At 41.9% G+C, this 27,360-nt stretch overlaps 2 protein-coding genes across 6 annotated transcripts in view; both read left to right on the forward strand.

Annotated features, from left to right (window-relative positions):
* The window catches only part of LOC122051905 (casein kinase 1-like protein 1), a 30,638-nt gene extending 6,741 nt beyond the window's left edge, over window positions 1-23,897 (forward strand). For all 4 annotated transcript variants that reach the window (XM_042613235.1, XM_042613234.1, XM_042613233.1 and 1 more), the window contains 5 exons: window positions 5,022-5,148; window positions 5,217-5,299; window positions 5,382-5,445; window positions 17,225-17,364; window positions 23,322-23,897. In XM_042613235.1, coding sequence (XP_042469169.1) covers window positions 5,022-5,148; window positions 5,217-5,299; window positions 5,382-5,445; window positions 17,225-17,364; window positions 23,322-23,609 — 702 coding nt within the window. In that variant the 3' untranslated portion in view covers window positions 23,610-23,897. The remainder of the gene's footprint in view (window positions 1-5,021; window positions 5,149-5,216; window positions 5,300-5,381; window positions 5,446-17,224; window positions 17,365-23,321) is intronic.
* A 258-nt stretch (window positions 23,898-24,155) lies between these two features.
* LOC122051904 (cytochrome P450 711A1-like) lies at window positions 24,156-26,793 on the forward strand. 2 transcript variants are annotated; one of them, XM_042613231.1, is made up of 5 exons: window positions 24,166-24,487; window positions 24,553-24,705; window positions 25,344-26,112; window positions 26,210-26,305; window positions 26,406-26,793. In XM_042613231.1, exons 1-5 carry the CDS (start codon window positions 24,261-24,263, stop codon window positions 26,739-26,741), a joined length of 1,581 nt encoding a protein of 526 aa, XP_042469165.1. In that variant the 5' UTR covers window positions 24,166-24,260; the 3' UTR covers window positions 26,742-26,793. The 2 variants fall into 2 exon arrangements, with proteins under 2 accessions (XP_042469166.1, XP_042469165.1); XM_042613232.1 differs by lacking the exon at window positions 24,553-24,705 and having other exon boundaries at window positions 24,156-24,487.
* Window positions 26,794-27,360: the final 567 nt, after the last annotated feature.

A 27,360-nucleotide genomic window follows, 5' to 3' on the forward strand; every position in this document is an offset into this window, starting at 1 on the left:
AGCGAATCGTGGCTACGATCTGACCACAATTACAAGTGGGTCATCTCTTGGTCCACTTTTTTGTGGACTAGAGGATCTACTCCCGGGAGTTAGGCTTTAAAAAGAAATATAATTGCAAAAAGGGAGTTAACATGAGTTTTAACAAAGTTAAGAGAAACAAAAATAATACATCTATTTTTCACAATTCTTTTTTCTTCTTTATGTCATGATGTAACGCTAGTTTATGTTTCATCATTTTTCATCTGTTTTGTACGTATGATTTAAGATGAGCTTTGTTATTGTGGTCATTTTCAGTATCTCTTCATCGCTAATTTCCTTACTCCTCTCAGAGTAAAATGATCACAACTGAGTTTTCTCCTACCAGCATTTCTCACCTTTCAAAGTAGATGATTGGAGCCCAAAGACCATTTCTGTTTGCAAGCAACAGTTCTATGTCCTTCACCTGCAACTTTGAAATGATAGATTTGTCTCTCTCTCTCTCTTCTAGTTTCCTCTTTTCCCAATTAGATGTCAAATATTATACAATCTTCTTTCGGACTCGTTTCTCAGAGTAATATTAGCTTTTATCCAGTTCCTCTACTAATATTAACTTCTCATCTCCAAAGTAGATATTAGAACCTTTGTCTATCTATTTTACTTTGCAATGACAAATTATCATTTCATTCTCACAAACTTCAGAAACCTGCAATATCTTCAGTTTGAATTTGACGGGCAGTTACAGTAAGCTTTTATGAGTTCTATGAAGGCCATCGACTTTGTCTTTTGAATATTTCTATTAAAGATGCCATCAACTTCAATCCAGCTGTCAGTTATTTGAAGATCAATCTAGATAGTCACAATTTCAAACCCTGTGCTAGTATCTCATCTTCATCTCCATGATTGTTAGGTTTTTTGTCAGTTATTTTCTTTTATTTAGTTTTTTATTCTTGCTTATATAACAAGTTGGATATATATAGAAATGATATGCTAGGCGACGCTTTGTGCGCGACCGTGAGCGATGCACATATGTGACGTTGCTAGCCCGATTTCATTGCAAAAAAATATTCCTTTTATTCTCTCACCTCTTCCGCCTTCTATTCAAAACAGCGGCGAAGGAATTTGGCCAAATCTAAATTTCTCTCGCTCTCGCTCCTTCGTCGTCGTCTGTCGGACCTTGCGCTCCTGCAGAGAAAGTAAAGCACCTCCCTTGCTCTCTCTCTTTCTCTCCCCTCGCGCTCTCGCTCCTTCCTTCTTCGTCATCGTTCGTCGGACCTCGTGCTCCATCCGGGAAAGCAAAGCAAGCTAAACCCACGTTACAGTCGCTTGCTTGTTCACTAGCTGGCTGGTAGCTCCCCAAACTTCCACCAAACACATAGCCGACGTCGATTTTCTTAGTACTCCTCTCCATTCTCAATTGTAAGCCTTTCCATTCCATTGTCTGTCAGCTCTGTACAATAATTTTTAGCCTTGATAGATCCTACTACACGGTGTAGCAGTTACTCTCGAGTAGTTGTTACACGGTGTAACAGCTAATATCGAGTAGTTGCTACACGTTGTAGCAGTTAATTGGTAACTGCTACAACGTGCAATAGCTTCTCGGCAGTAGTTGCTATAAGAGACAAATAAAAGTTGGATTAATCTATTATAAATCACCTGTAAATGTATTGTCAAGTTGCCTAGTGTACGCTGTAGTAGCTAGTCGGTTGTTATTGCTACAATATGTAGCAGTAGTTGCTGCACGTTATAGCAGCTACTGCTGCACGTTGTAGAAGCTAGTCAGCAGTTGCTGCTACACCGTGTGGCAGCTACTCCCGTGTAATTTGCTAAAACGTGAAAATGATAGACTAATTACCCTTTTGTCGACGCTTCCACAACCACTATTAACCCATACTAAGTTCGTGAGTAGCCACTGTTGCTTCATCTATCAACCTCACCGTGATGCCTGATTTTTGCCTTCGAATCTTTGTCCCTGTCATAAGTTATTTTAATTTGACTCTTCACCTAGCGATTAGGGTTTAGACTTTTAGGCTTTATATGGTTTTGAATCGCCTTCTAGAATAACGTAGTTACCTCTACGAGCATTTAAATATTTTCTTCTAATTATTTTTCTTATACCATTGAAATTTTTAAATTTATTTTGAGCTAAATATGTCATTCTCTAGCAATGGAAGAAACTTGTTTTGCTAATCAGCTATACATTCCCCAAGTTGCTGAAGATCAAAAACCATGAATTAGGATGGAATTTGCATCAGTGGAGGAGACATTTTTGTTCTATAACAAATATTCACGAGAAGCCAAATTTACTGCCAGATTAGGCAACAGTAAGAAAACTAAAAGGACAAATGAAGTTGGATGGAAACAATTTGCATGTTTTAAAGAAGGTCATACAGATGATAAACAGAAAAAAGAAGACGGTAAAATGGAAAGAGCACGTGGCGAAGTAAAGACTGGATGTAAGTAAAAAATTTCACTTGTTAAAGAACAGACCGGGCTAAATTGGATTGTCACAAACTTAATGGAAAGTCATAATCATCCACTCTCCGCTCCTTCAAAGGTGTATTTGCTACGCTCACATCGTCATGTTTCTGAAGCCAATAAAGTATTAACTCAACAGTTTTCGGATGCTAATGTGTCAACTTGTCAACAAATTCGAATATTGGTGATAGATTATGGAGAGCCTGAGCATCTAGGTTGCACAGAAAGAGATACTAAAAATTTTGAGAAAGAGCTAAGGGATGAACAAAAGGGTATTGATGTTGAAATACTGATTTAGTTATTTGCAGCTGAGAAAGAGAAGAATTCATCCTTTTTTTCTTGATTATGAAACTGATTTAACTGAAAAATTCACTAGGTGCTTTGGGGCGGGACGACATACAATGTTTTTGGTGATGTAGTTGTATTTGATACGACATATAACACCAACAAATATGAGTTGATTTTTGCATCCTTTGTAGGAGTTAATCATTATCATCAAAGCATTGTGTTTGGTTGTGGCTTGTGATGAGAGAATTGAGTTTTTTGTTTGGTTGCTTAAGAAGTTCATAAAAGCGATGCCTAAAGGCCCACCAACCGTGATCATCACTGACCAGGATCCTGTGTTGACGAAGGTCATTGCCCAAGTTTTCCTTCAAACAGCGCATCGATATTATTTGTGGCACATACTCAATAAATTTCTAGATAAATTACCCCTTTGACTTTCACAACTATTATCAAACCATAAAGGATATCATTGTGAACTCCTCAACACCCAATGAATTTGAGAAGTCATGGGAAGAAGTTATCAAGTGTTCTAGCTTAGAGAAAAATGATTGGTTGTCATTGATGTTTGAATTACAACAAAAGTGGGTTCCATTATATTTCAGCCATGTTTGTTCTGCTGAGATGTTAAGTAGTCAGCGATCTGAAAGCTCACATTCATTTTTTAAGGAGTATGTCTCAAATAAGAACTCATTGATGAATTTTATCACGATTTCAATAGGGCATTGCGACACTAAAAACATAATGAGTTAGTTGTAGACCATATTGATATGATTGAGCATCTCAAGATTAAGACAAACTGACCTATGTAGCAGCTAGCCGTCGAAGTAGTTGCTACACCATTGTAGTAGTTACATGTCGAAGTAGCTACAACAATGTTGTAGCAGTTAGCCGTCGAAGTAACTGCTACACTGTTGTAGCAGTTAACATTCCAACTAACTGCTACAACGTTATAGCAGCTAGCCGTTGAAGTAGCTACTTGCAGTTACTTGTCGAAATAGTTGCTACAACGTTGTAGCAGCTAGCTATCGAAGTAGCTGCTACACCGTTACAACAGTTAACATTCCAAGTAGTTGCTACAACATTGTAGCATCTAGCCTTCGAAGTAGCTGCTACACCATTGTAGCAGCTACTTACACCGTTGTAGCAGTATACATTCCAAGTAGCTGCTACAACTTTGTAGCAACTAACATTCCAAGTAGCTGCTACAACATTGTAGCAGCAATACCTCGAATAAAGAGAACATATGTGGGAAGTGGCTGCAGACGTTGTAGCAGGCGTCAACCTTGTACGTTGTAGCATAAATCCTTCTAATATATATTAGGATCACGGTCGGGAATTACAAATTAAAATAAAACGAATTACCATTGGTTATGAAATATTGGAATTGATGATTGGGTAGTTCCTGCAAATCATATAAGCAAAAGCTAGTAAGAAAGCAGCTAGGGCTTGTACATTATAGGATATATCATTGTACAAGCTGAAAACTAGACAGTGGAGTGGAAAAAAACTTACGATCGAGAATGAAGAGGGGTGGTAAGCAAACCAGTGTAGGATATGTGTTCGGTGGCAGTTTCTCGAGCTTCCAGCCAGCTTGAGAACAAGCATGTGACTGTAAGTTGTCCAAGTAGCTTGCAGTGCCTGTCCGACAGGAGCACGTTGCGAAGGAAGAGGCGAGAGCGAGAGAGAGAGCGACGAGGGAAATTTAGAATTTGGGAAATTTCTCTTGCCCTCAATTTGAATAGAAGCCGGAAGGGGAAGGAATATTTTTTTGCAAAGAAATCGAGCTGACAACGCCACGTCTACGCGTCACTCACAATCACGCACGAAGCATCGTCTAGTGTGTGTATTGATATATATAGATATATAGTCTAGTCGGAGAGGATTGTTAGAGTTAATGGGCATAGAGTTTATGTGTTGTGAGTGTAGTGACATAGGATATTCTAGTTACAGGTTATTACTTTTGAGTCCTTGTACATAAATTGTGTAATAGTTGTCTCTTGACGACAACAGCAGCATTTTATCTTTTCAGCAACACATTGCACATTTATTGAAGTAAACTGCATATAACAGAGAGGAGTATCAAATTCCAAAATATCGGCATTTCTTCAAGACAGAACTGCTAAAGATCACATTGACAGGACTTATGTCATGGTTATCCATCAGAGTTTGCATCATACGTCCACTATTTATTGAAGTAAACTGCATATAACAGATAGGAATATCAAATTTCCAAATTTTCTGCATTTCCTCAAAACTGAATTGCTAAAAGATTGCATTTACAGGCCTTATGTCGTGGTTATCCATCAGAATTTGCATCATACTTCCACTATTGTCGTTCACTACGTTTTGATGATAAACCTGATTATGCATATCTTAAGAGAATACTTCGTGAACTCTTTATCCGTGAAGGTGCGCTCTCTCATCTACGTAAACCAATGGGTATCAGAGCAGATTCTTTATGCCTTTCTTCCTTACAGGTTTTCAATTTGACTATGTGTTTGATTGGACCATTTTGAAATACCAGCAGGCACAAATTGCAGGTGTTCCACCACGAGCTGTGGTATGTTGTAAAATTATGATTGCTCCTATCCTTTGTCTTTGTTGTTTGATTGGTTAGTTAAGAAGATGTCTCTCTGTTTTAGGCTCTTGCAGATGGACCTAGCTCTGGTTTGGCCCCTGCCACTACTAATGTTGATAGGAAGTCTGGTAATGTCTAGTGCACTTGTTTTTTCTTAACCTATTTTAGTTAAAAAAATTTAATTATGGTGTAAAACTAATAGTGAATCTTTTATCATTCTAATGCAAATTAGGAATTGGATTTTTGGAATAGTTTGTAGATTTGTAAGAATTCATTTTGGTAGGTTCCCCTCTTTAGGAAAGTAAGTCTCCAAATTGATAATTGTTTTATTTTGAATTATAGGTAAGTGTTGGTAGAATGCTAATTATGTAATTTGGATTGTTTCCCAGTTTATTGAGTCCATTTAGGTATACAATTGTTTTTTTTCTCCTTGAGTATTTTTAATTTTGTTTTTCGTTTTATTCGGGTTGAATTCTTTTTAAGGACCTTAATTCCAGTATGTTAATCATCTTTTGCATAATAAAATTCTTTTTCATTGGTTTTTATTATCTGTGTAAGTTAGTCTCTTCCTTTTTGTGATTATTTACCCTGTGTGATGCCTCAAGTGTTATAAGAAATTGATATGACATTTGATCGTTTTCTTATATGACTCATGAAACTGTCCTAACTTGTCCCCTCGGGACGGTCTAGTGGCTAGCGCATGAGATGCTGTCACCATGAGGCTTGGGGTTCGAATCTCGTCAAAGCCGAGGTAAATGCCTCCCTTATGTGCTAGTTATTATTCCAAGGCTAGTAGCCGCCCGTGATTTACCTCCTCCATGTTGGTCCTAGGACGGGTTGGCAGGGGCGCTGAGGGCGAGCGTATTCGCCTTTTGCCGCCATGAAACTGCCCTAACTTCCACTTTATTTAAATTATTTTTAAGAAAAAAAATGGTTGAGAAATACTATGTGTGGGTGTGTATATATATATTTTGATGTGGTGGTAAAAGATGTCTATCAAGCAGTCGACGTGGATGTTAAAGTCAAGACGGTTAACGCTAGGGAATTAATGGGATCACTTAAAAGTAGGTCGAGCGGAGGTCGATTTCAATTGTCGATCAGGCCTAAAGGGTCCGACCGACCAAGAAGCTCATCCGAGTAGATCGCTCAGCCGGTTGGGCAAGACACAACCTACTGAAACGGTACTACGGAGGAGAGCAGCTGCTGGGATCGACCGGGCGGGGAGTCTCGGTCGAGCGGCTATCCCGCTCGGTCAAAATTGTGGGACCCCTTTCATATCTTGTAATATCCCTCTGGGAGATAATGCAGTTAACAACAGGGCATGGTCAAAGCAAGTCGTACGATGGAACTTTTTACTGTCATGTTAAGGATTTATATACCCTCTTTTCTGACATGTCTTTTCATAGGACGGTTGGGAAAATGTGCTCGTACCTTGAGAAGCGTGCACATCACCTACTGTAACACTATATAAAGGGGGTCTATGCACTGGCGGAGGTATGTGATTTCTGTTATTTGTGCTTGTGCTTTTGTTGCTACTAGATTTCTCTGCCTTCTTTCTACTGCTCCGGTGATTGATTTGAGCGTCGGAGGGCCAACGTCGAGACCCCTTCCTTGCCTGGCATTGACGTTTCTTGTGTTGTAGATCGGAGCGGAGTCTTCGCGCAGTCAATCGAGGAGACACATCCCCAACTAGCCTTTTTCACCGATTTCGGACATGATCATATTGGTGCTGTCTGTGGGAACGTAGCTTGTATCCGAGACGTGGAGATGAAGGGCGTTGGACGACTCATGACAGTAACCCTAACAAAGGAGGAGCTGGACATGTTGATACAAGCTCGGGCTGCCAAAATGGTGAAGCAGCAACAGCAGGCGATGGCCGAGCACCAAGTAAATGAACCCGTGGCTTCAGTAACAGAACCGCAAGCCGGGTATAGAGACCGAACGAAAAACATATCCGTTCGGGGGAAAAACAAGAAGTCGACAGGCACATACGGGGATGCGCCGAATGCGTCGATCCCTTTCATCGGGCATTGTTCCATACTCTTTCAGAGGAACAAGGCTAAGCGGATAGGGAGAAAGGATCCTCCTCGGACGACACACCTTTCCGGGATGGGCGGAATTGGAAAGCGCCAAGGGCCAATGATTCTCCTGAACGGATCAACCGGCAGTTCCCTCAGGGATTCTTGACGACCCACTACCTCGACATTATACTCCATTGACGATCGGGGAATACAATGGGACAACTGAATTTAGAGGACCATTTGATCAGGTTTGATAATACGGTCACACTCCATCAGTACACTGATGGAGTCAAGTGTCGGGTTTTCCTCACCACCCTCTCGGGATTAGCATAATAGTGGTTCAGACCACTGCCGATCGATCAATTCACAGCTTCAAGGATTTCCGAGCGGCGTTCCTGCATCATTTTACCAATAATCGCCACCACCAGAAGACGAGTGTTAATTTGTTCGTGGTGAGGCAAGGGCCCAAGGAGGCATTAAGAGCTTCATCAAGCAGTTCAACCAAGTGGCCATGGATATCCCATTGGTCACCCCGGAGGTATTAGTGAATGCCTTTTCGCAGGGGCTTATCAAAGGGGAATTCTTTCACTCACTTATTCAGAGGTCGTCAAAGGATTTTGATCACCTGCTCAGGCGCGCCACTGAGTAGATAAATGTAGAGGAGGCCCAAGCGGCAAGAAGTGCCCACTGAGCAGACTGCTCCTCTTGAACGACAGCTAGCCAATAATCATCAGCCACCAAAGGGCCCCCAATTGGGGGCAGCATAGTTGCACCAGGAGCTCCGAACCCATGTCGTGTAGCATGTAGCAGCAAACCGGCCGAACGCTGCGATAGGCAGGCCGTGGATTGTTGTTTTGCTCTTTCCATCAATCGGCGACGCATAACACACGAGATTGCTATGATTTGAGAATAGTCTCAGGCCGATCAATTCCTCCAGGATACCGTCATCGCTCACCAACTCCTAATCGGCGTCATCGACGTCAGTCAGACGGGCAAAGAGAAGAAGAGAGACCGGTGGCCGAGCAGCGCCATCGGCATCCTTAGCGAAGGGAAATGCAAGCTCCGCCCGACTTTCGGCTAAACGGACTAGACCCTCGGCTCGGGAGGAAGAAAATCGAAGTAATGCCGCCCGAGGCGAAATTGGAATGATCGCTGGAGGACCAACTGACGGTGATTCCAACAGAGTCAGGAAGTCGCACGCTTGGTGACTGGAGATACATGATATGAGATGCAGCTAGGAGAAAGCCGAGGGATCAAAGATTAGCTTTGGCCCTCGAGACCAAAAGGGAGTGGAAATCTCTCACGACAACGCCTTAATTATCCGAGCGGTAATAGCTAATTGCACTATTCACCAAACTTTTGTAGATACAGGCAGTTTGGTGAATATCATCTTCAAGAAAGCATTCGATCAGCTACAAATCGATGAAGTGAATTGCAGCCCATGACGACCCTGCTGTATAGGTTCACAGGCAATAAGGTATTGGCGATTGGCTAGGCTCGGTTGAACATATAGTTCGGAGAGGAGCCTCTCAAGAGGACCAGAACCACAAATGTCATTGTGGTGGATGCGCCATCCGCCTACAATGTAATATTGGGTCGACCGACCCTAAATGAGTTCCGAGTCGTAGTGTCCACTTTCTACTAGAAGATAAAGTTTCCGGTGGACAATGAGGTAGGAGAAGTCAAAGGCGATCAATTGGCCGCTCTGCGGTGCTACGTCGATATGGTCAAATCAAAGGCGAGGGCCGCGCGAAAGATCCAGCGTTTGGAGGTGAACACCATCATGGAAGAATCGCCTGTGCTGGTCTATGATGAGAAGGATGAAGTTCAAATCCATCCTAGTCGGTCGGAAGCCACAACATTTGTTGTCGTCGACTTGACAGACGAGAAAAGCCAAAGTTGGTGGCTTGCCTTAGGTGAAATCACGACGTGTTCGCCTGGTCAACTCATGAACTCTCGAGTATCTCGTCGAGCATGGCTCAACATGAGCTCCACGCCCGATCAGATGCTCGGCCTGTGAAATAAAGGAAGAGGGACTTCATCTTGAAGAAGAATCAAATCATCCGAGAGGAGATAGAAAAATTCCCGGAAGCCGGTCACATCTGTGAGGTACAATTTTTGAGCTGGCTGCCAACATTGTGCTGGTCTCTAAGCCGGGCAACAAGTGGCGAGTTTGCATTGACTTCCGCAATTTAAACAAAGCTTGCCCAAAGGACTTTTATCTCTTGCATTGGATAGATTAAATGGTGGACTCTATAGTGGGTTGCGAGCTGATCTGCATGCTCTATGCATACCAATGATACCATCAGGTGTCGCTCGCCAAGGAAGATCAAGAGAAGGTCAGCTCCATTACAGCCGATAGGACCTACTACTACAACGTAATGTTGTTCGAATTAAAGAACGCCTTGCCACTTATCAAAGACTGATGAACAAGGTGTTCTGATGGCAGATCGGCCGTAACATGGAGGTATATGCCGATGATATCTTAATAAAATCTCTCCGAGCCACTTACCTTTGTGCAGACGTCGAAAAAACTTGTCAAACCCAGAGGACGTACGGAATTAAGCTGAACTTGAACAAGTGCTTGCTCGGAGCAAAAAGTGGTTGCTTCCTTGGTTATATCGTCACTAAACGGGGAATCGAGGCAAATCCGAGCAAAGTGAAAGTGTTGCAGGACATGCCCCCGCCCCACAACTTGAAGGAGGCCCAACGGTTGACCGGACGGACCACCACATTATCAAAATTCATCTTCAAATCCTCCGACCGGTGTCACCTGTTCTTCAAGATACTACATCGCGTGACGAAATTCTAGTGGGACGCGGAATGTGACAAGGTACTGGAGAAACTTAAGAAATACCTTACCTCTTTACCTGTACTGGCAGTGAACCGCCCTAGATTTATTTGTCATCCACAGAGCATGCGGTTGGCTCAGCGTTGGTGCAGCAGAACGACTCTAAACAACAGTCAATGTACTTTCTTAGCCATATATTGAAAGATGCAGAATCTCGATACACCAGTTTCGAAAAATTGGCGTATGCACTAGTACTCGCCACTTGGAGGTTTCACCCGTATTTCTCTCACATCCCATCGTGGTGATGACTAACAGTGCACTGGAGAGTCCTCCTTAACCTAGAAGCATTCAAACGGCTGATCAAATGAACTACCGAGCTGAGTGAGTTTGAAATACAGTAGCAGCCGCGGACATCGATCAAGGCCCAAGCCTTAGTTGATTTTGTCACTGAGGTCCAGAACACCGAGCCGGACGCGATTTGGAAGATATATGTGGACGGTTCATCCAATCGTCAAGGTAGTGGAATCAGCATCCTTTTAATATCGTTGCGAGAGGATCAGATGCACTTATCCATACGACTTGATTATTAGGCAACAAATAACAAGGCAGAATATGAGGCCTTGATAGTTGGTCTGCAGGCAGCTTGGCATGTGGGAGCTACAAGAGTCTTCATTTATTTAGATTCTTAGCTAGCAACTCAGCAGCTATTGGAACGTTCGAAGTGAATAACGCCTGGCTCAAGCTGTATGCCGAAGCTTTTGTGAAGTTGAAGATAAGTTTCCAAGAAGTGATTATACAGAAGATCCCCTGGTCGAACAACTAATATGCGGACGAGTTGGCTAAGTTAGTAAGTTTTTTATCGCCGATCATAATAGATAAGCCGGTTGAACAGGTCTTGCTGGTGGGCATCCGTCGTGTCTTATCCGTTCGACCAATGAACATGGACATTGTTAGACTATTTCCTATTGCAATCGGGCAACAATGATTTCTACTTATTGCGGTAGATTATTTCTCAAAATGGATGGAGGTCGAGCCGCTCGCTAAGATAACCGAGCACATGGTTATCAAGTTTATATAGCAAAATATCCTGTGTCGGTTTGGCATCCCTCGCAAGCTTGTTCAGACAATAGAAGACAATTCGCAGGGAAGAGGCTCAGGGAATGGTGCATGGGTTATGACATCTTGCAGGCCTTCACGTCGGTGACCTACCCCCAAAGTAACGGCCAGGCGGAAGTCATCAACAGAGAGATCCTTAGAAGGTTGCAGGCTCGGCTTAACCGTGCCAGGGGCAAGGGTCGACGAGATCCCGAGCGTATTGTGAGCTTATCGCACCACACCAAGAGAGGTGACCGGTATAACCCAGCTCCATTTGGTGTACGGGGGTGAAACTATGGTTCCGGTAGAAGTTGGAGTAGAGTCCGACCGGATGCAACTCTACGATGATAGAGACGTTGATCGAAGGCTCATGGAGCTCAAACTGGTGGATGAAGTATGAGATAAGGTTGCCATCCGACTAATGGCTTATCGGTAGCGCATGAAGCAAAACTACAATCGGAGAGTGATCCCAAGGTTATTCTAGGTCAGCGACTTTAGATGGAAGAGAGTAAAGCCGGTCGGCGACATCAGCAAGTTAGAAGTCCTATAGGAAGGACCGTATAAGGTCATTCAGAAGCTTCGCTCAGGAGCTTACTATTTGATCTGGTGGTAAGACGAGGCCCGCCTGGTAAGAAGTCAAAGTGGTCAACATCCAGGGTAAGCGTCCGATCGGGCAAGATACCTGCCCGAGCGGCAAGAAGAATAGCCGACCCGGCATGTCGACAGCTCGGCTTGATGCCAAGTTTCCGACGCTCATAAGACAAAGCTAGAAGAGACGAATGCCAAGCGGTCATCCCGCTCGCCTAATAAGGGGCACGACATCAACCCGGCAGTTAAGGCTCCCTCGCTCGACAGGGTGGAGTCGAACATCAAATCACCAGCCGAGCACAGCCAAATCGGCCCGATCTTGGTGTCGCCTGGAGGGTGTTAGCCGATCGGCTCCTCCGCTCGGCCCAGGGAAGGCGCTAGCCGAGCGGTTCCTCCGCTCGACCCTGTAAAGGACAAAGGGAGCAGTTGGCGATATCTTCCTAGGAACCAGTGTCGTCGACAAGAGGCCTGGTCGGCGGCATGGTCAGACAGAGAATCGTACGGTGGAAACTTCCACTGTCATGTCAGAGATATGCTCGTGTTATTAAGGTATAACGTCAGACACGTTTTTCTGACACATCCATTACCGGTATGCTTGGAGGAGTGTGCGCGCCTCGGGGGGCGTGCGCGCGCTTCTGGTGAGCTCTATATAAGGACCCCTAGACTTCGGCGGAGGTATGCTCACTTTTTTACTGTAGCTACAGTTTTTGCTTCCCCTTTGCTCTACTTTTTTCTACCGGACATCTTACTTGAGCGTCGGAGGGTCATCGCCGGGGAACCCCTCCCCGGTTCGGCATTGTGCTTGCAGGTCTACGTCGGCGGGAGATCTACGCTTGCAGTCTTCAACCAGTCAACGGGAGCGTCACATCCCCAGCGTCCATCGACTCAGCTTTCGGACAGGAACAAATTTGGCACCGTCTGTGGGAACACACCTGAATCCGAGCTAAGGAGATGGAAGAAGCTGGACGTCAACACACTGTGACTCTCTCCCAAGAGGAGCTCGGCGCGCTCATACAAGCGCGAGCGACCAAGATAATAGAGCAGCAACAGAAGGCACTAGCCGATCGGATGGCGCAACAAGCAATCTCAACATCGGGAGGCCGAGCGGCGCACAAAGACCGATCGGAAAAGCTCTCCATATGGGGCCAAAACAAGGGTCCGATCGGCACGCAAACAGAGGCGTCGCCCGCCCCGATCCCATTCCATCGGGCCTTGTTCCAGATGCCATCTGAAATCGCGCAAGCAAACCGAGACCAGTCATCCTTTAACGAGCTCTCGCTCGGGACGTGAGAAAGGGAAAGGCGCCCCGAGCTGACTCCTCCCCTGAACGGATCAACCGCCAATTCTCCGAGGCAATTCTGCAGTATCCTTTGCCAAGGCACTACGCACCCTTAGCGATCGGTGAATATAATAGGTCGATTGATCCGGACGACCACCTCGGTAAGTTCGATAACGCTGCAATCCTTCATCAATACACAGATGGGGTTAAGTGCTGAGTCTTCCTCACCACGTTATCCGGCTCGGCACAACGTTGGTTTTGAAGATTACCGGATGGATCGATTCAGAGCTTCAAAGATTTTCGAACGACCTTCCTCAACCACTTCGCGAGCAGCAGGCGTTATCAGAAGACCAGCGTCAGTCTGTTCTCTATGAAGCAAGGGCTGAGAAAGACTTTACGGACCTACATTCAATGCTCTAACCAAGCGGCCATGGATATCCCCACGGTCTCGTCTAAAACTATGATGCATGCCTTCACCCAAGGGCTCATCGATGGGGACTTCTTCTGCTCACTCATCAGAAAGCCGCCCCGTGATTACGACCATATGTTGAGGAAGGCCAGTGAGTATATCAATGTGGAGGAAGCTCAAGCGACCCGAAGGAAGGAAACGCCATCAGAGCGATTGGTGCAAGCCGAACGGAGGTCGTCGGTCAGCCACCAGCCTCCGAGAGGGCCACGAGCCGATGTGGCACAATCGCATCAAGTAGCTAGGTCACACGTTGTTCAACACATGGACGTCGAACGGCCAATGCCCAAGGGAAAGGTATGGACACCTATGTTCTGTACCTTCCATCAATCGGCTACCCACAACACCCGTGATTGTCGCGGAGTCTCTGCGGTCGCTCAGCCGACTCTCAGAAGTTACCGCCGCAGATCGCCTTCCCCCGAACTGCGATATAGGCGGCCGAGTGCCGGATGGCGAGAGGAGACTAGAAGGTCACTCGAGCGGCAGCATCATCATCAAACAAGGAGTGATGACCACACCCAAGCCTCACACGAGCGAATCAGGCACTCCGCTCGGGAGGAGGAAAACCGAAGCAACGCTACTCGGGGTGAGATCAACATCATAGCTGGCGGACCAACCAGCGGAGACTCCAACCGAGCTCTGAAGTTATATGCTCGGCGATTGGAGATCCATGCTGTGGGATGCAACCAAGAGAGGGCGAACGAGCTTGAAATAAGCTTTGGCCCCGGGGATCTTGATGGGATTGAAGTGCCGCACGATGACGCCCTTATCATCCATGCGGTAATCGCCAACTACACTATTCATCGCATATTTATTAACAACCTTCGACCAGCTCCAGATCGACCAGGCCGAGTTGCTACCGATGACGAACCCCTCTGTATGGATTCACCGATAATGAGGCCCAGCCGATCGGTCAGACAAGGTTGGCCATATCACTCGGAGAGGAGCCGCTCCGAAGGACCAGGACTACCACTTTCATCGTCGTGGACGCCCCATCAACCTATAACGTCATTCTGGGCCAACCGGCCCTCAATGAATTTCAGACGGTAGTCTCTACCTATTGCCAGAAGATCAAGTTCCTCGTGGAGAATCGGGTTGGAGAAGTTAAAGGAGATCAACTGGCTGCTCGGCGATGCTACGTCGAGATGGTGAAAGCGGAAGCTAAGTCCGCTTGGAAAGTTCCCCGACTCGAGGTAAACGCCATAATCGAGAAACCTCCTACTTTAGTTTATGAAGAAAAATAAGAGGTGCAGATACACCTTGGCCGGTTGGAGGCAACGACTTTCATAGCGATCGACCTACAAGCTCACCAGAAGGCCGAGCTGATTAGATGCCTTCAGCAAAATCATGATGTCTTCGCCTGGTCCACCCATGAACTACTCGACATTTCCCTGAGCGTAGCACAGCATGAGCTCCACGTCTGATCGGACGCTAGGCCGGTGAAGCAGAAGAAAAGGGATTTTAGCGCCGAGTAGAATCTGATCATTCGAGCTGAAGTAGAGAAGCTATTGGAGGCTGGCCACATCAGAGAGGTCCAGTTCCCGAGCTGACTCACGAATGTGGTGCTGGTTTTGAAGCCCGGCAACAAGTGGAGGGTCTGCATCGACTTTCGAGACCTCAACAAGGCCTGCCCGAAGGACTTCTACCCACTGCCGAGGATTGACCAGATGGTGGATTCCACAGCTGGGTGCGAGCTGATATGCATGCTTGACGCGTATCAGGGGTATCATCAAGTGCCGCTCACTGCGGAGGATCAAGAGAAGGTGAGCTTCATCACGGCGGACGACACCTACTGTTACAACGTGATGCCGTTCGGACTAAAGAATGCTGGGGCTATCTATTAAAGATTCATGAATAAGGTGTTCCAGCAGTAGATCGGACGAAACATGGAGGTATATGTCGACGATATACTCATCAAGTCCCTCCGAGCTGCCGACCTCTATGCAGACATAGAAGAAACCTGCCAGACGCTCCGCGTATATGGAGTTACGCTAAATCCGAGCAAGTGTCTGTTCGGTGCAAATGGTGGAAAATTCCTCGACTATATCGTCACCGAGCGGGCCATCGAGGCGAACCCTAGTAAGGTGAGAGCGCTGCAAGATATGCCGCCGCCAAAGAATTTGAAGGAAACTCAGCGACTCACCGGTCGGATAACTGCCTTATCTCGATTCATCTCCAAGTCTGCCGATCGGAGCCTCTTATTCTTCAAGATATTGCGCCGAGCTACCAAGTTCCAATGGGACGAAGAGTGCGACAGGGCATTTGAAGACTGCCTGTATTGGCTAAGCTGACTGTCGGCGAGCCGCTTCGCATTTATTTGTCCTCGACCGAGCACGCTGTCGGCTCGGCGTTGGTGAGGTCGAACGACGAAGAACAACCAGTGTATTTCCTAAGCCATATTTTAAAAGATATTGAATTTCGCTACACTGGACTCGAGAAGCTTGTCTTTGCTTTGGTGCTCGCCGCTTGGAGGCTTCGCCCATATTTCCTCGCACACACGATCGTGGTAATGACTAGCATCCCTTTGGGAAGAGTTCTCCTCAATCCAGAGGTGTCCGGACGGCTGATCAAATGGACAACTGAGCTTAGTGAATTTGACATACAGTATCAGCCCCGAACGGCCATCAAGGCGCAATCCTTGGCGAACTTTGTCACTGAAGTACAGAATCTCGAGCCAGAAGTCACTTGGAGGGTATATGTGGACGGATCGTCCACTCGGCAAGGAAGCAGAGTCGGTGTACTACTGATCTCCCCCCAGGAGGAACGAATGCACTTGTCCGTTCGGTTAGAATATCGGGCGACCAACAACGAGACCGAATACGAGACACTCATAGTAGGCTTGCAGGTCGCTCGGCATGTCGGAGCGAAGGCCGCTCGGCATGTCGAAGCGATCAAGGTCTTGATTCACTCGGATTCCCATTTAGTCGCACAGCAACTCACCGGGGCATTCGAGATAAGCAACACTCGACTCAAGCTCTACGCCGAGGCCTTTGAAAAGTTAAAGGCCAACTTTCGGGAGGTGGTTGTTCAGAAGATACCCCGAGAGGAAAATCAGGTGGCGGACTAGCTGGCTAAGCTAGCCAACTCCATATCGCCGATCGTTATCTCGCAGCCGATCGGGCAGGTATCTCTGATGGCACACATTGATCGAATGGAAGGGTTCATCTTCCCAAATGATTGGAGGGCAGCGCTGATAGAGTTCCTGTAATCGGGAATTACGCCGTCCGATCGGGAAGAAGCCCACCGATTGAGAAAAAGGGCAGGAAGATTCACGCTAATTGGGGATCAGCTATACAAGAAAGCTTTCTCCCGACCCCTGCTCAAATGCGTTGAGCCAGAGGACATCGATTACATTCTACTGGAAGTCCATCAAGGAACTTGCGGAGGACACTCGAGCGGTCGGTTATTGGCCAGAAAGATACTCTTGGCCGGATATTTTCGAGCCATTAAAATAAATATTTATTTAAATCATTTATATAAATTATTTTAGTACATTTAAATTCTTTATGCATGTAGTGGATTTTTTTTTAGGGGCGTTACACCTCCATTCAATATTTGTGGGATTTCTAGCCTGATGTAAAAACATTTTTCTCTAGCTTTAACCAATTTTCTTATTTTGGTTTTCTGAGACAATATAGTTCTTTATGCAACTATAATTGCATTGCAGGTGTTGAAGGAGCAAGAACAAATGGTTGGGCAGGGGATCAGTCGCGTTTGCAATTCTCTGCACCAATTGCAAATGCTGGTAACATATACAATGAGAAGAGTCCAGCAATAAATGATCCAGCTGTCCCAAGAGAAACTACTGTGAGATGTTCTTATATTGCTCAAAATTGTGCTTTTTTGCCGTTCTTGAGTACGATTTATTTTCTACTAGACTATATTTTCTTTATGGTGTAGTAGTACTAATCCACTGGGATTGCCCAGCATATTGTGTGAACTTAAGGTAACAAATACCATTTGTTGATTTAAAAACATTCATTGTGCATACCTACTGTCATGTAGAGCTGATATATCATCTTTTAGACCAATTTTAGATATATGTTAAACTTCAGTTAGATCATTGTATCTATGCTCAAGGAGATTTCACGCCAAAAAAACTATAAGGATAATTTGAAGTTATAATTTTTTACTTCAAGGAGCAAACTAAGGTTGGAAATATTTCTAACATTTCTGTGAGTAATTATAAATTTAGTTGACAGTCTGAGGTTAAGGCCTTGGCATTCCTTTAATAAAACTGATGTCATTTTGACTGATTTGAAACCTGTCACAACTTAAGTGTGATTGGTGTTCAGCTGAGTGAGCCTCTCACTCAGAGCCAAGGATGATTTCCTTGGTCCTCACCTATCCAGGTATTGGTGACTGGTTTAGGGGTTGTGGAGACGCCTTCAAGCTCTGGATATGACTTTTATCAGGCATCATGACCAATTCTTTTGGTATTCGAAGAAAAGGTGCTAGAGTAAATAAGATGGTCATCTTTTCAGCAAATTCCCAAAGGGCGTACTTTAAGTTTGGTTTTGCCTAAAAGGCGCACCAAAGTTTCATTCTTCTCCAAAGGCTCACTTAATTTCAATTTTACCCACAATTAATGACTTTTCATGTCTTCTTTTTGCCTCTCATTTACATGCAACATTTAATTTCTTGTCTTTCCTATCTCCTAAGTTTCCTCTCTTATCTTTCCTTTAAAATTAATTTAAACTTTGATCAACACTCTAAATTTGTTTATTTTTTTTAAAAACTTTAATAAAAAAATTAATAAAATATCAAAAAGATTTTTTATATTTTAAAATATATTCTATTTTTAATATCTAATTATAAAAGAATAATAAAATAAAATTACTAAAGATGATTTTATTAATAAAAATAATAAATAAAATAAAAATTACTTTGGTGCTGGCCTTTGTAAACTAGCACCACAGCTTAAATACCAACATCGTTGCGATGTTGGTTTTCGAAGACCAACACCATAGTGTCATGAAAGTTTCAAAAATCGTTTTGAGCACTGGGAGAGCCTTTAAGGATTTATTTGGACTCAAGCTCACCTAATAAACACATAGAAGTTGAAATGAGTTGATCAGAGCTCTCTAAATCCATGAGTTTTGACCAAAATTGATTGATAGACCTAGTGGACGGATTTTTAAAAATTTGAAATAAGATGGAAGAGGTGAGTGTGTAGGTCCTGAGTCTCTTATATGAAGTTATAGACCCGTGCCAATTAACACAGTCTGAAACTTTCTAAACCTTCTGAACAATGTTGGGAATCTTTTATGATTATAACGGAGGACACCCATCGACTCTACGGCATTGTAGAAATCTACAGGAGTTGGAAGATGACTTGAATTTCTAAATTTTTGTAAAGAGAAATGTGGAGTGTATAGAAGGTAGATATGGTGAGAAATCTTAGTTCTGAGTCTCTTACGTGAAGTTATAGGCCCGTGTCAATTAGCACAAAGTTTGGAACTTTCTAAACTTTCTGATCAATGTTGAGAATCTTTTATGATAATAAAGTAGTCCGATCAGAATACTCTAAGTCCATCAATGAGTTTTGACCGAAATCCGTTGATAAACCTAGATGACTTGGAGGGGTGTATTCAATCAAGAGATTGAATGACTTTCATTGACTTTTTTTTTAATGATAGATTTTTGTGGAGTTGATAGATTTTTATTGACTTTTATAGAATCTCATATAGTTGTGAAAAGAATTCCATGGAGTTCTATAGACTTTTTTGCAAGACTTTTACAGGCATTTATAAATTTTATGGAAACTTGTAGATTTAAGGGGGTGTATTCAATCTTGGAAAAGCGTAGGTGGTTATGGTCTCGCATGATATTTATTTTCGAATAAAACCTAAAATACCTAATTAAATTTTTTTTTAATAAAATAATAAATAGTATATTTGTCAATATTTTTTTAAAAAATTTTTTTATACTTTTATCTTGTTTTGGCTAAAAACAAAGAACGTCGCAATTTGTAATTTAAAAAAAAAACTTTAATAATGTAATTTTAAATCCAACAATATTATAATAATTTTAAATGTTTTTATTTACAAATTTAATCCAAATTATCATGAAATGTTGGCAACCCTTTAATTTGGTCAAATTTTTAATAAAGTGTTGAATTAATAAATTTGATTAGTAATAAAATTCATAATAATATTACTATTTTGATTAGTAATAATATTATTAAAATAAATAAATATAAATATATAAAATTTATTTAGGAATTTTTAAGATTTAAATAAATTTAATAGAATGTTTTTAGGGTCTCATTTCATTAGATTTTATTAAATAATCTATTAATTAAGTTGAGAATTAATTTGATTTATTATTATATATTTTATACTAAAACCTAATGTATCAAGTTTCTCATCCCTGTATGCACAGCGCCACCGTCCAAATCGACTTCGATTTTGACCCGCTCGCAAGTAGCCGACAGAAGCATCATCGATCTCCTCAAACAATTTTTCTATTTATTTTTCTCCTTTCCGACGCATCACAAGCTTCACCTAATGACACTCCTCATTGTTTCCCATCACGAGCAACTGGAGAAAATTCTCCGCCTGTAGCCTGCCGTCGTGAGCCGCCGTCGAAGAAAAGGCTGCAAGCGGTTGCCGTTCCGTTCCGGCCGTTTTGATCCATTATTTTGTCGTTATAATGTCGGAAAAAGGTGTTTCAGAGGACTCTCAACTTCCCATGAAATGCATGCTGAGAGGTTGATGCAGGACGCCGAGAGGTTGAACAAGGACAATGCCATTTAGATCAAGAAATAATCAAAATCGAGGAGTGGGAAGAGAAAGGACTTATTCATAAAAAAATTAAGGTGATTTGAATTTCTATCGGTGAGGAGAAGACTTTTTATTTTATTTTTAAAGTTGTACCAAGTATTTTGGAGAGCTCTTATTCGTTAAAATTTATATCCAAGGAATTCTAAAAGAATCCATGAAAATCTATTGAAACTTTGGATACCAAAAGATTTTCATAGAATTTTAAAAAGTCAAGTTTGAATACCATATGACTTTTTAAAATTCTATAAAAATCTAATTTGAATACCACTAGATTTCTATAGAGTTTATAAAAGTCTAGATTGAATACACCTAGATTTTTAAAATCCATAAAAATCATTCAAAATAATTAAAAGTCTAACATTGAATACCCCCTTGAAATTTTTGAAATTTTACAAAGAGATGGAATTGTTGAGTGTGTGGAAGATATATATGCTGTCCAATCCTGACTCTAATGCATGTAGGCACAGTTATGATGAGGACGGATCTTCTGGTCCGTAAATTGCGGACCAGAGGATGATCCACTTTTTTAGACCCTTGATTTGGATGGACCCCACCTATTTAAAGGTGGAGTCTATCCAAATCAAGGGTCCTCATGCAATGGACCATCCTCTAGTCCATAATTTGCAGACCAGAGGATCCCTACTGAGTTATGATCATGTGCCAACTAGCTTGTGGTGCTGGTTTCTGCTGGTCTTCATAAACCAACACCACAGTGTTTGTCAGAACCAACACTATCGACCAACACCATAATTCAATTTTAGTTCGACTCAATATCTTAGTTTCTGAAACTTTCAGCTCATAATTCAAAGTTTTATTTATCTTCACTAAACTCTCATTAATTAACATAATAGAGTTAATCAATTGACTAGCATAATATGAATAAGAAGTAGCATATAATGTGGAGTTTTATTTGAATATGACAAGTTAATCTAGTATCAATATAAAAATGTATGGACTTAGAGATAAGTATTACATTGATATAAGTATTAGACACTCATTTCTTTCTAAATTTGACCACAACAACTATTGGTATTGACAATATATTCTGTTAAATTTTTTAAGTGTTTATGTGAAACTTAGAGATTTGGAGAAGTCTTTTCCAGGTTAAAGCACCAAATAAAAACATTAAAAATGGAAAATCTTTGCATTAAATCAGGCAAGAAACGGAGAAATGCAGTCAATTTCTCTAGTTGTTAAAAAATATGAGAGGTATATCTGTTTCTAAAAAAAGCAAACAGAAAAAAGGAATACTTATAACTGACACTCATCTACAGTGTCACCATGGATTTATGTCATTACCACTTAATCTTTTCACATTGAAAATCAGAATAATAATGAAAAGAAAATTATTATATTAAACTAGCAACTAAGATGATGCTATTTTGTCAAAATATTGTGACGATGTTGGTTCTGACCAACACTATGGTGTTGGTTTCTGAAGATCTAGTTGTGCCGTTTTTCAAAAACCAGCACTAGTTGGCACGTGATCATAACTTCACCTACATGTATTAAAACTAGGATTAGACAACATATATGTATTTCCATCTCATTGTAAAATTTTAGAACTCTAAGTCTTCCTAGATGTCCATTAATGAGATTTGGTAAAAACTTATTGATGGACTTAGAGAACTCTGATCGGACTCATTCCAACTCCTGTAGGTTTCTACAGCCCCCTAGAGTCCAAGGTCCTCCGTTGTCATCGTAAAATATTTTCAGCATTGCTCAGAAGGTTTAGAAAGTTTCAGACTTTGTGTTGACACAGACCTATAACTTCATGTAGGAAACTCAAAACCAAGATTTCTCATCATATCTACCTTCTACACACTAGACTTCCATCTCATTACAAAAATTCATAAATCCAAATCATCTAGATCTGATGCACTTAGAGAGCTATGATCAAACTCATTCCAACTCCTGTAAGTTTCTGTCATTCTGTAGAGTCGAAGGGTGCCCTCCTTTATCATCGTAAAAGAGTCTCATCATTGCTTAGAAGGTTTAGAAAGTTTCAGAATTTGTTCCAATTGACACAGGTCTATAACTTCGTGTAGGAGACTCAGGACCAGGATTTCTCACCACATCTCCCTTTTACACTCTTTCATCTCATTTCAAGTTTTTATAAAAAAAATCCATTGATGTAACTACGAAGACCGAAGTTCTGATCGGACTCCTTCGAACTCCGATGTGTTTATTAGGTGAACTTAAGGCCAAATAAACCATTATTTATTGTTTTAAGGCTCTCCCAATAGTTCTTAAAATGATTTGAACTTTCATGACATTGTGGTGCTGATCTTCGAAAACCAGCACAACTATGTCACCAAAGTAATTTTTATTTTATTTTATTACTATTTTTATTAATAAAATTAGCTTTATTAATTTTATTTTATTATTTTTATAATTAGATATTAAAAATAGAAGATAGAAAAAATATTTTTGATGTTTTATTATTTTTTTATATTTTTTTTATTTTTTTGAAGTTTTAAAATTAAATTAAAAAAAATAAATTTAGAATGCTGATTAAAGTTTAAATGAATTTTAGAGGGAAATTAAGAGAGAGGAAAGAGGAGATTAAATGTTGTAGGCAAATGAGAGTGGAAGTGGGGAGGAAAAGTCATTAATTGTCATAGGGGTACAATTGAAATCAAGTGTGCCTTTTGAGAAGAATGAAACTTGGATGTCCCTTTTGGGCAAAACCAAACTTGAAGTGTGCCCTTTGGAAATTGCCGTGGTCTTTTATAGAGTAATCCTTGTTAAATTTTTATCATAACATTGCCATCTCAATCATGATGATCTATGTTATTATGTATCGCATCTCAATGATTTCATGATGATGAATTTAATTGCATATTCTCTTAGAGAGGTTCATGATTTAGAATTAGTTGCTGCGATTCTGTCAGTATTTATGACCAGAAAAAAAAACAGAAATAAAGCACAATTTAATTTTCATCTATCCCTCACGGTGATATTTCTCAACCTTTGCAGCCATCGAGCTCAGCATTTGTGAGGCGGTCAGGTGGGTCTTCAAGCCGAGCCTTGGCTTCTAGCAACCGTGATGTAATGCCGAGCAGCGACTCAAATATATCACATACCCGCACAAAAGAAGCAAGCCCTGCAGTCTTTACTAAAGTTTCAGCACAGCGAGGTTCCCAAGCTATATTGACAGACCCCAAATATTCATCAGCCGGCAGGCATCGAGCTATGGACTACGAATCTACACTCAGAGACCTTCACGGCCTTAACCTTGACAATGATGGAAGGCCCGCGTATTAGCATTCTCCTTGGAGTTGATATTCACCTCCTCATCCATTGTAAATAGAAACCCTAAACTACCATAATTCTAAGCAATGCATTGCTATGGATTCAGAGAAACTCCCTGTTTCTTATTCAATTAAGGATCCAGGGACTTGCAAAAAAAGCCTAGCTTTATGTCGAAGCCAGGGAAAGGGGTGTGGTTCTTGCTATTGTATGTGGGTGTATATATTTGTGATATATGAGGAGATCACTATCAATCTACTTGTTTTCAATTGCATAATAGATCAACAAACTGTTGCTTAGGCATTGTGGATGATCAAAATGAATTGAAAGAAAAGATTTGATGGTTATCTCAGGCTGCTGCTATTCCTTCCACTAGGCGACACAGAGCATAACCCACTTCACAAAGAACGGTCCTGAAAGGATCTTTGGAGGAAAGGCAAGTGGGTGGAAATTCCATCCCCAGTCAAGTCATGCTGCGCATCTCGTCCTTGTCTGCTATCTCCAATCGTGCCATTAGTTAGAAGACCTTTCAACAAATTCATCAAACACCATCATCGATGTTTGGAAATTGCATGTTGAGGATTGCTCCGCTAACAAGAAGAGTGTGCAGTATATAATCATCCATCGTCAAGTTCTTGATTTGTCCACAATAAGAGTAGAGAGGTCATGGACATGAGCCTCGGACTTGGATGGCCGGAGGCCGGAAAAGGTTCCCTCTTCATTGTGGTGGCCTTACTGATCGGCTCCTTCGTGTACCTCTACGCACCGTATTGGGGAGTGAGGAAAGTGCCGGGGCCGCCGGTGATCCCGCTCGTCGGCCACCTCCCCTTGCTTGCAAAGCACGGACCAGATGTGTTTGGTGTTCTCGCCAAGACTTATGGCCCAATCTTTAGGTTTGTGGATTGTTCTTCTTCCATGAGTTTACGTACAATGAACAAGCAAGTTCAATTGGTCTCAGGTTTCATATGGGGAGACAACCTATAATAGTCGTTGCTGATCCAGAACTTTGCAAAGAGGTTGGAATTAAAAAGTTCAAAAGCATCTCCAACAGAAGCTTGCCCTCTCCAATCTCAGGATCACCTCTACACCAAAAGGGTCTATTTTTTACCAAGTAAAACCCTATTCGCAAACCTATCAAAGAAATTCTCAAAACGCAATGCTTAGCTTCTAAGAAAATTATTGGTCAAAAACTAAAAGGGCGTTTCAAATTATGGAAATGAAAAGGTGTTCTATGAGAAATTTTATTTAGAGTATCCCTTATCCAACGCTGTTGTAACAACCACCGGTAACTGATTTTAGAATTTAAAATTTAATTATATCTAGATTTTGATTTAACTAGTATGATCAAAATTATTTAAACTTCAATAAAATCATTTTAAATTAATTAAAATCATTTTAAAATAGTTATAGCAACTACTTGATAGTTTCTACACATTATAATAATTATAGAGTAACTTTTACACGTCCTAACAGCTAGGACTAGTTGCTACAATAGTATTGAAAGCAAGGAATAATTTAATATTAAACTACTCGATAGTTTCTATGCATTATAATAAGTGTTTAGTAATTTTTATATATTATAACAGCTACTGATAATTATCATAATACCGTAAAAATAAGGGGTATTCTAGCAATAAGATTTTTCATGGAATGCTCTTTTAATGCTTTTTGTTTTTTGGTAAAGAGACGCGTTGCCTTTTGATGATTTATGGGGCGCATTTTGATTTTCACCCTAAATCATTTATTTAGGGATTCAAGGTGGTCTGCAATGAGAAACACTATAATCTCCCTGTACCAACCCAGTCACTTAGCCAGCTTGATCCCCACCATGCAATCTTACATTGCCTGTGCAGCACAACGGCTCTCTTCAGAAAATGAAAATGAACAACAAGGCGTCGACTTTTCCAGTCTGTCCCTCAAACTTGCTACTGACGTGATCGGGGAAGCTGCCTTTGGTGTCGACTTTGGCCTCACAGCGCCGGCTGACCGGAGCAGCAAAGATGCTCAAGTCTCCGAGTTCATCAGACAGCACATTTACTCCACCACCTCCCTCAAGATGGATCTCTCAGGCTCCTTCTCCATCATCCTCGGACTCATTTTGCCAGTGCTCCAAGAGCCATGGAGGCAACTCCTGAAGAGGATTCCGGGGACGGCGGACCGGAAGATGGAGCAGACCAACGCGAAGCTGAGCAAGAGAGTTGGGGAGATAGTGTCCAAACGGGCCTCTGAGAAGGACAGGGGCTCCAAGGACTTCTTGTCAGCCATATTGAATGCCAGGGATAGAGATGGAGGAGCATCAAGGAGCCTCTTCACGTCTGATTACATCAGTGCTCTCACGTACGAGCACCTCCTTGCTGGCTCAGCCACCACTTCCTTCACCTTGTCTTCCATCGTTTACCTGGTCGCCAAGCATCCGGCAGTGGAGCAAAAGCTACTCCAGGAAATCGATGGCTTCGGGCCTCCAACTCTGCTTCCAAGTGCTGATGATCTTCAGCACAAGTTTCCCTACCTTGATCAGGTTTTCATGTTATATATGTTCTTCATATGATTACTGATGTTGTACATTATTAATTGGTGATCAGTAGATTTCACAAAACTCCATCCTTTGATCACAGGTGATTAAAGAGGCCATGAGATTTTACACAGTGTCACCACTTATAGCAAGAGAAACGTCTCAGGATATCGAAATTGGAGGCTACCTCCTCCCAAAGGTATGAATCAGTTCATTTCCTCATTCGATTTAATTTCAAATTAGTTGTTTCAAAGGGGTATAATAATGTAACGAGTGGGTTTGTGACTTTGGGAACACAGGGTGCATGGGTTTGGTTGGCACCTGGAGTGCTGGCCAATGATCCAAAGTGCTTCCCTGAGCCCCACTTGTTTCGGCCGGAGAGATTCGACCCCGACGGCGATGAAGAAAAACGAAGGCATCCGTATGCGCACATTCCGTTCGGAATTGGACCGAGGGCGTGCATTGGGAAGAAGTTTTCACTTCAAGAGATCAAATTGAGTGTCATACACCTTTACCGCCATTATGTTTTTAGACACTCCCCTCTGATGGAATCCCCCTTGGAGTTTCAATACGGCATTGTGCTCAATTTCAAGCATGGCATCAAGCTAAATGTCGTATCCAGATCTTTAGCTTAGTGTACACTGATTATGTAATCTCAACTTCTCCATATAAATTACTTTACGTTAACTGCCCGCTATGTGACGCCGGATAGAAGAACGATTATCCTATTGATTAATTTTAATAGAGGAAACCATAAAAGATTGTCAAACGTAGAGAGCCGTCAATAGGTTTACGAAAATATTAATCCAAAACAAAATAATACCCTAATATTAACTAAACAAATATTTAAATCGTCTCAAAATACTACCAATGCAAAAATAATACTCTAATATCAACTAAATAAATATTTAAATTGTCTTAAAAAAAGATGAAAATAACATCAACAAAAAGGACTAACTTAGTAGAAGCTTTAGAATAAATTTAAATGACATTTGTTAGGTTTATGACTGGGTTGTTATCAGTTACACCCTCTAATCAATTGAAAATTTTTGAATGTGCTTAGATTTAATATATTATGTGTCTTATAATTCAACCTGAGTTAAAAATTATAATCTCCTGAAGTTCGTTCGGATGCATTGCATAGCTATGGTTGTTAAAATGTGAAACCACACTTACTCTAGCCTAAATAGATGGTATTAAAATAGACAATCATATCATGCTTTGCTTCTTGATCGGAGTGATGTTTTGTTGGGA

This window comes from Zingiber officinale, chromosome 3A, assembly GCF_018446385.1.
Source record: "Zingiber officinale cultivar Zhangliang chromosome 3A, Zo_v1.1, whole genome shotgun sequence".
NCBI lineage: Eukaryota > Viridiplantae > Streptophyta > Magnoliopsida > Zingiberales > Zingiberaceae > Zingiber > Zingiber officinale.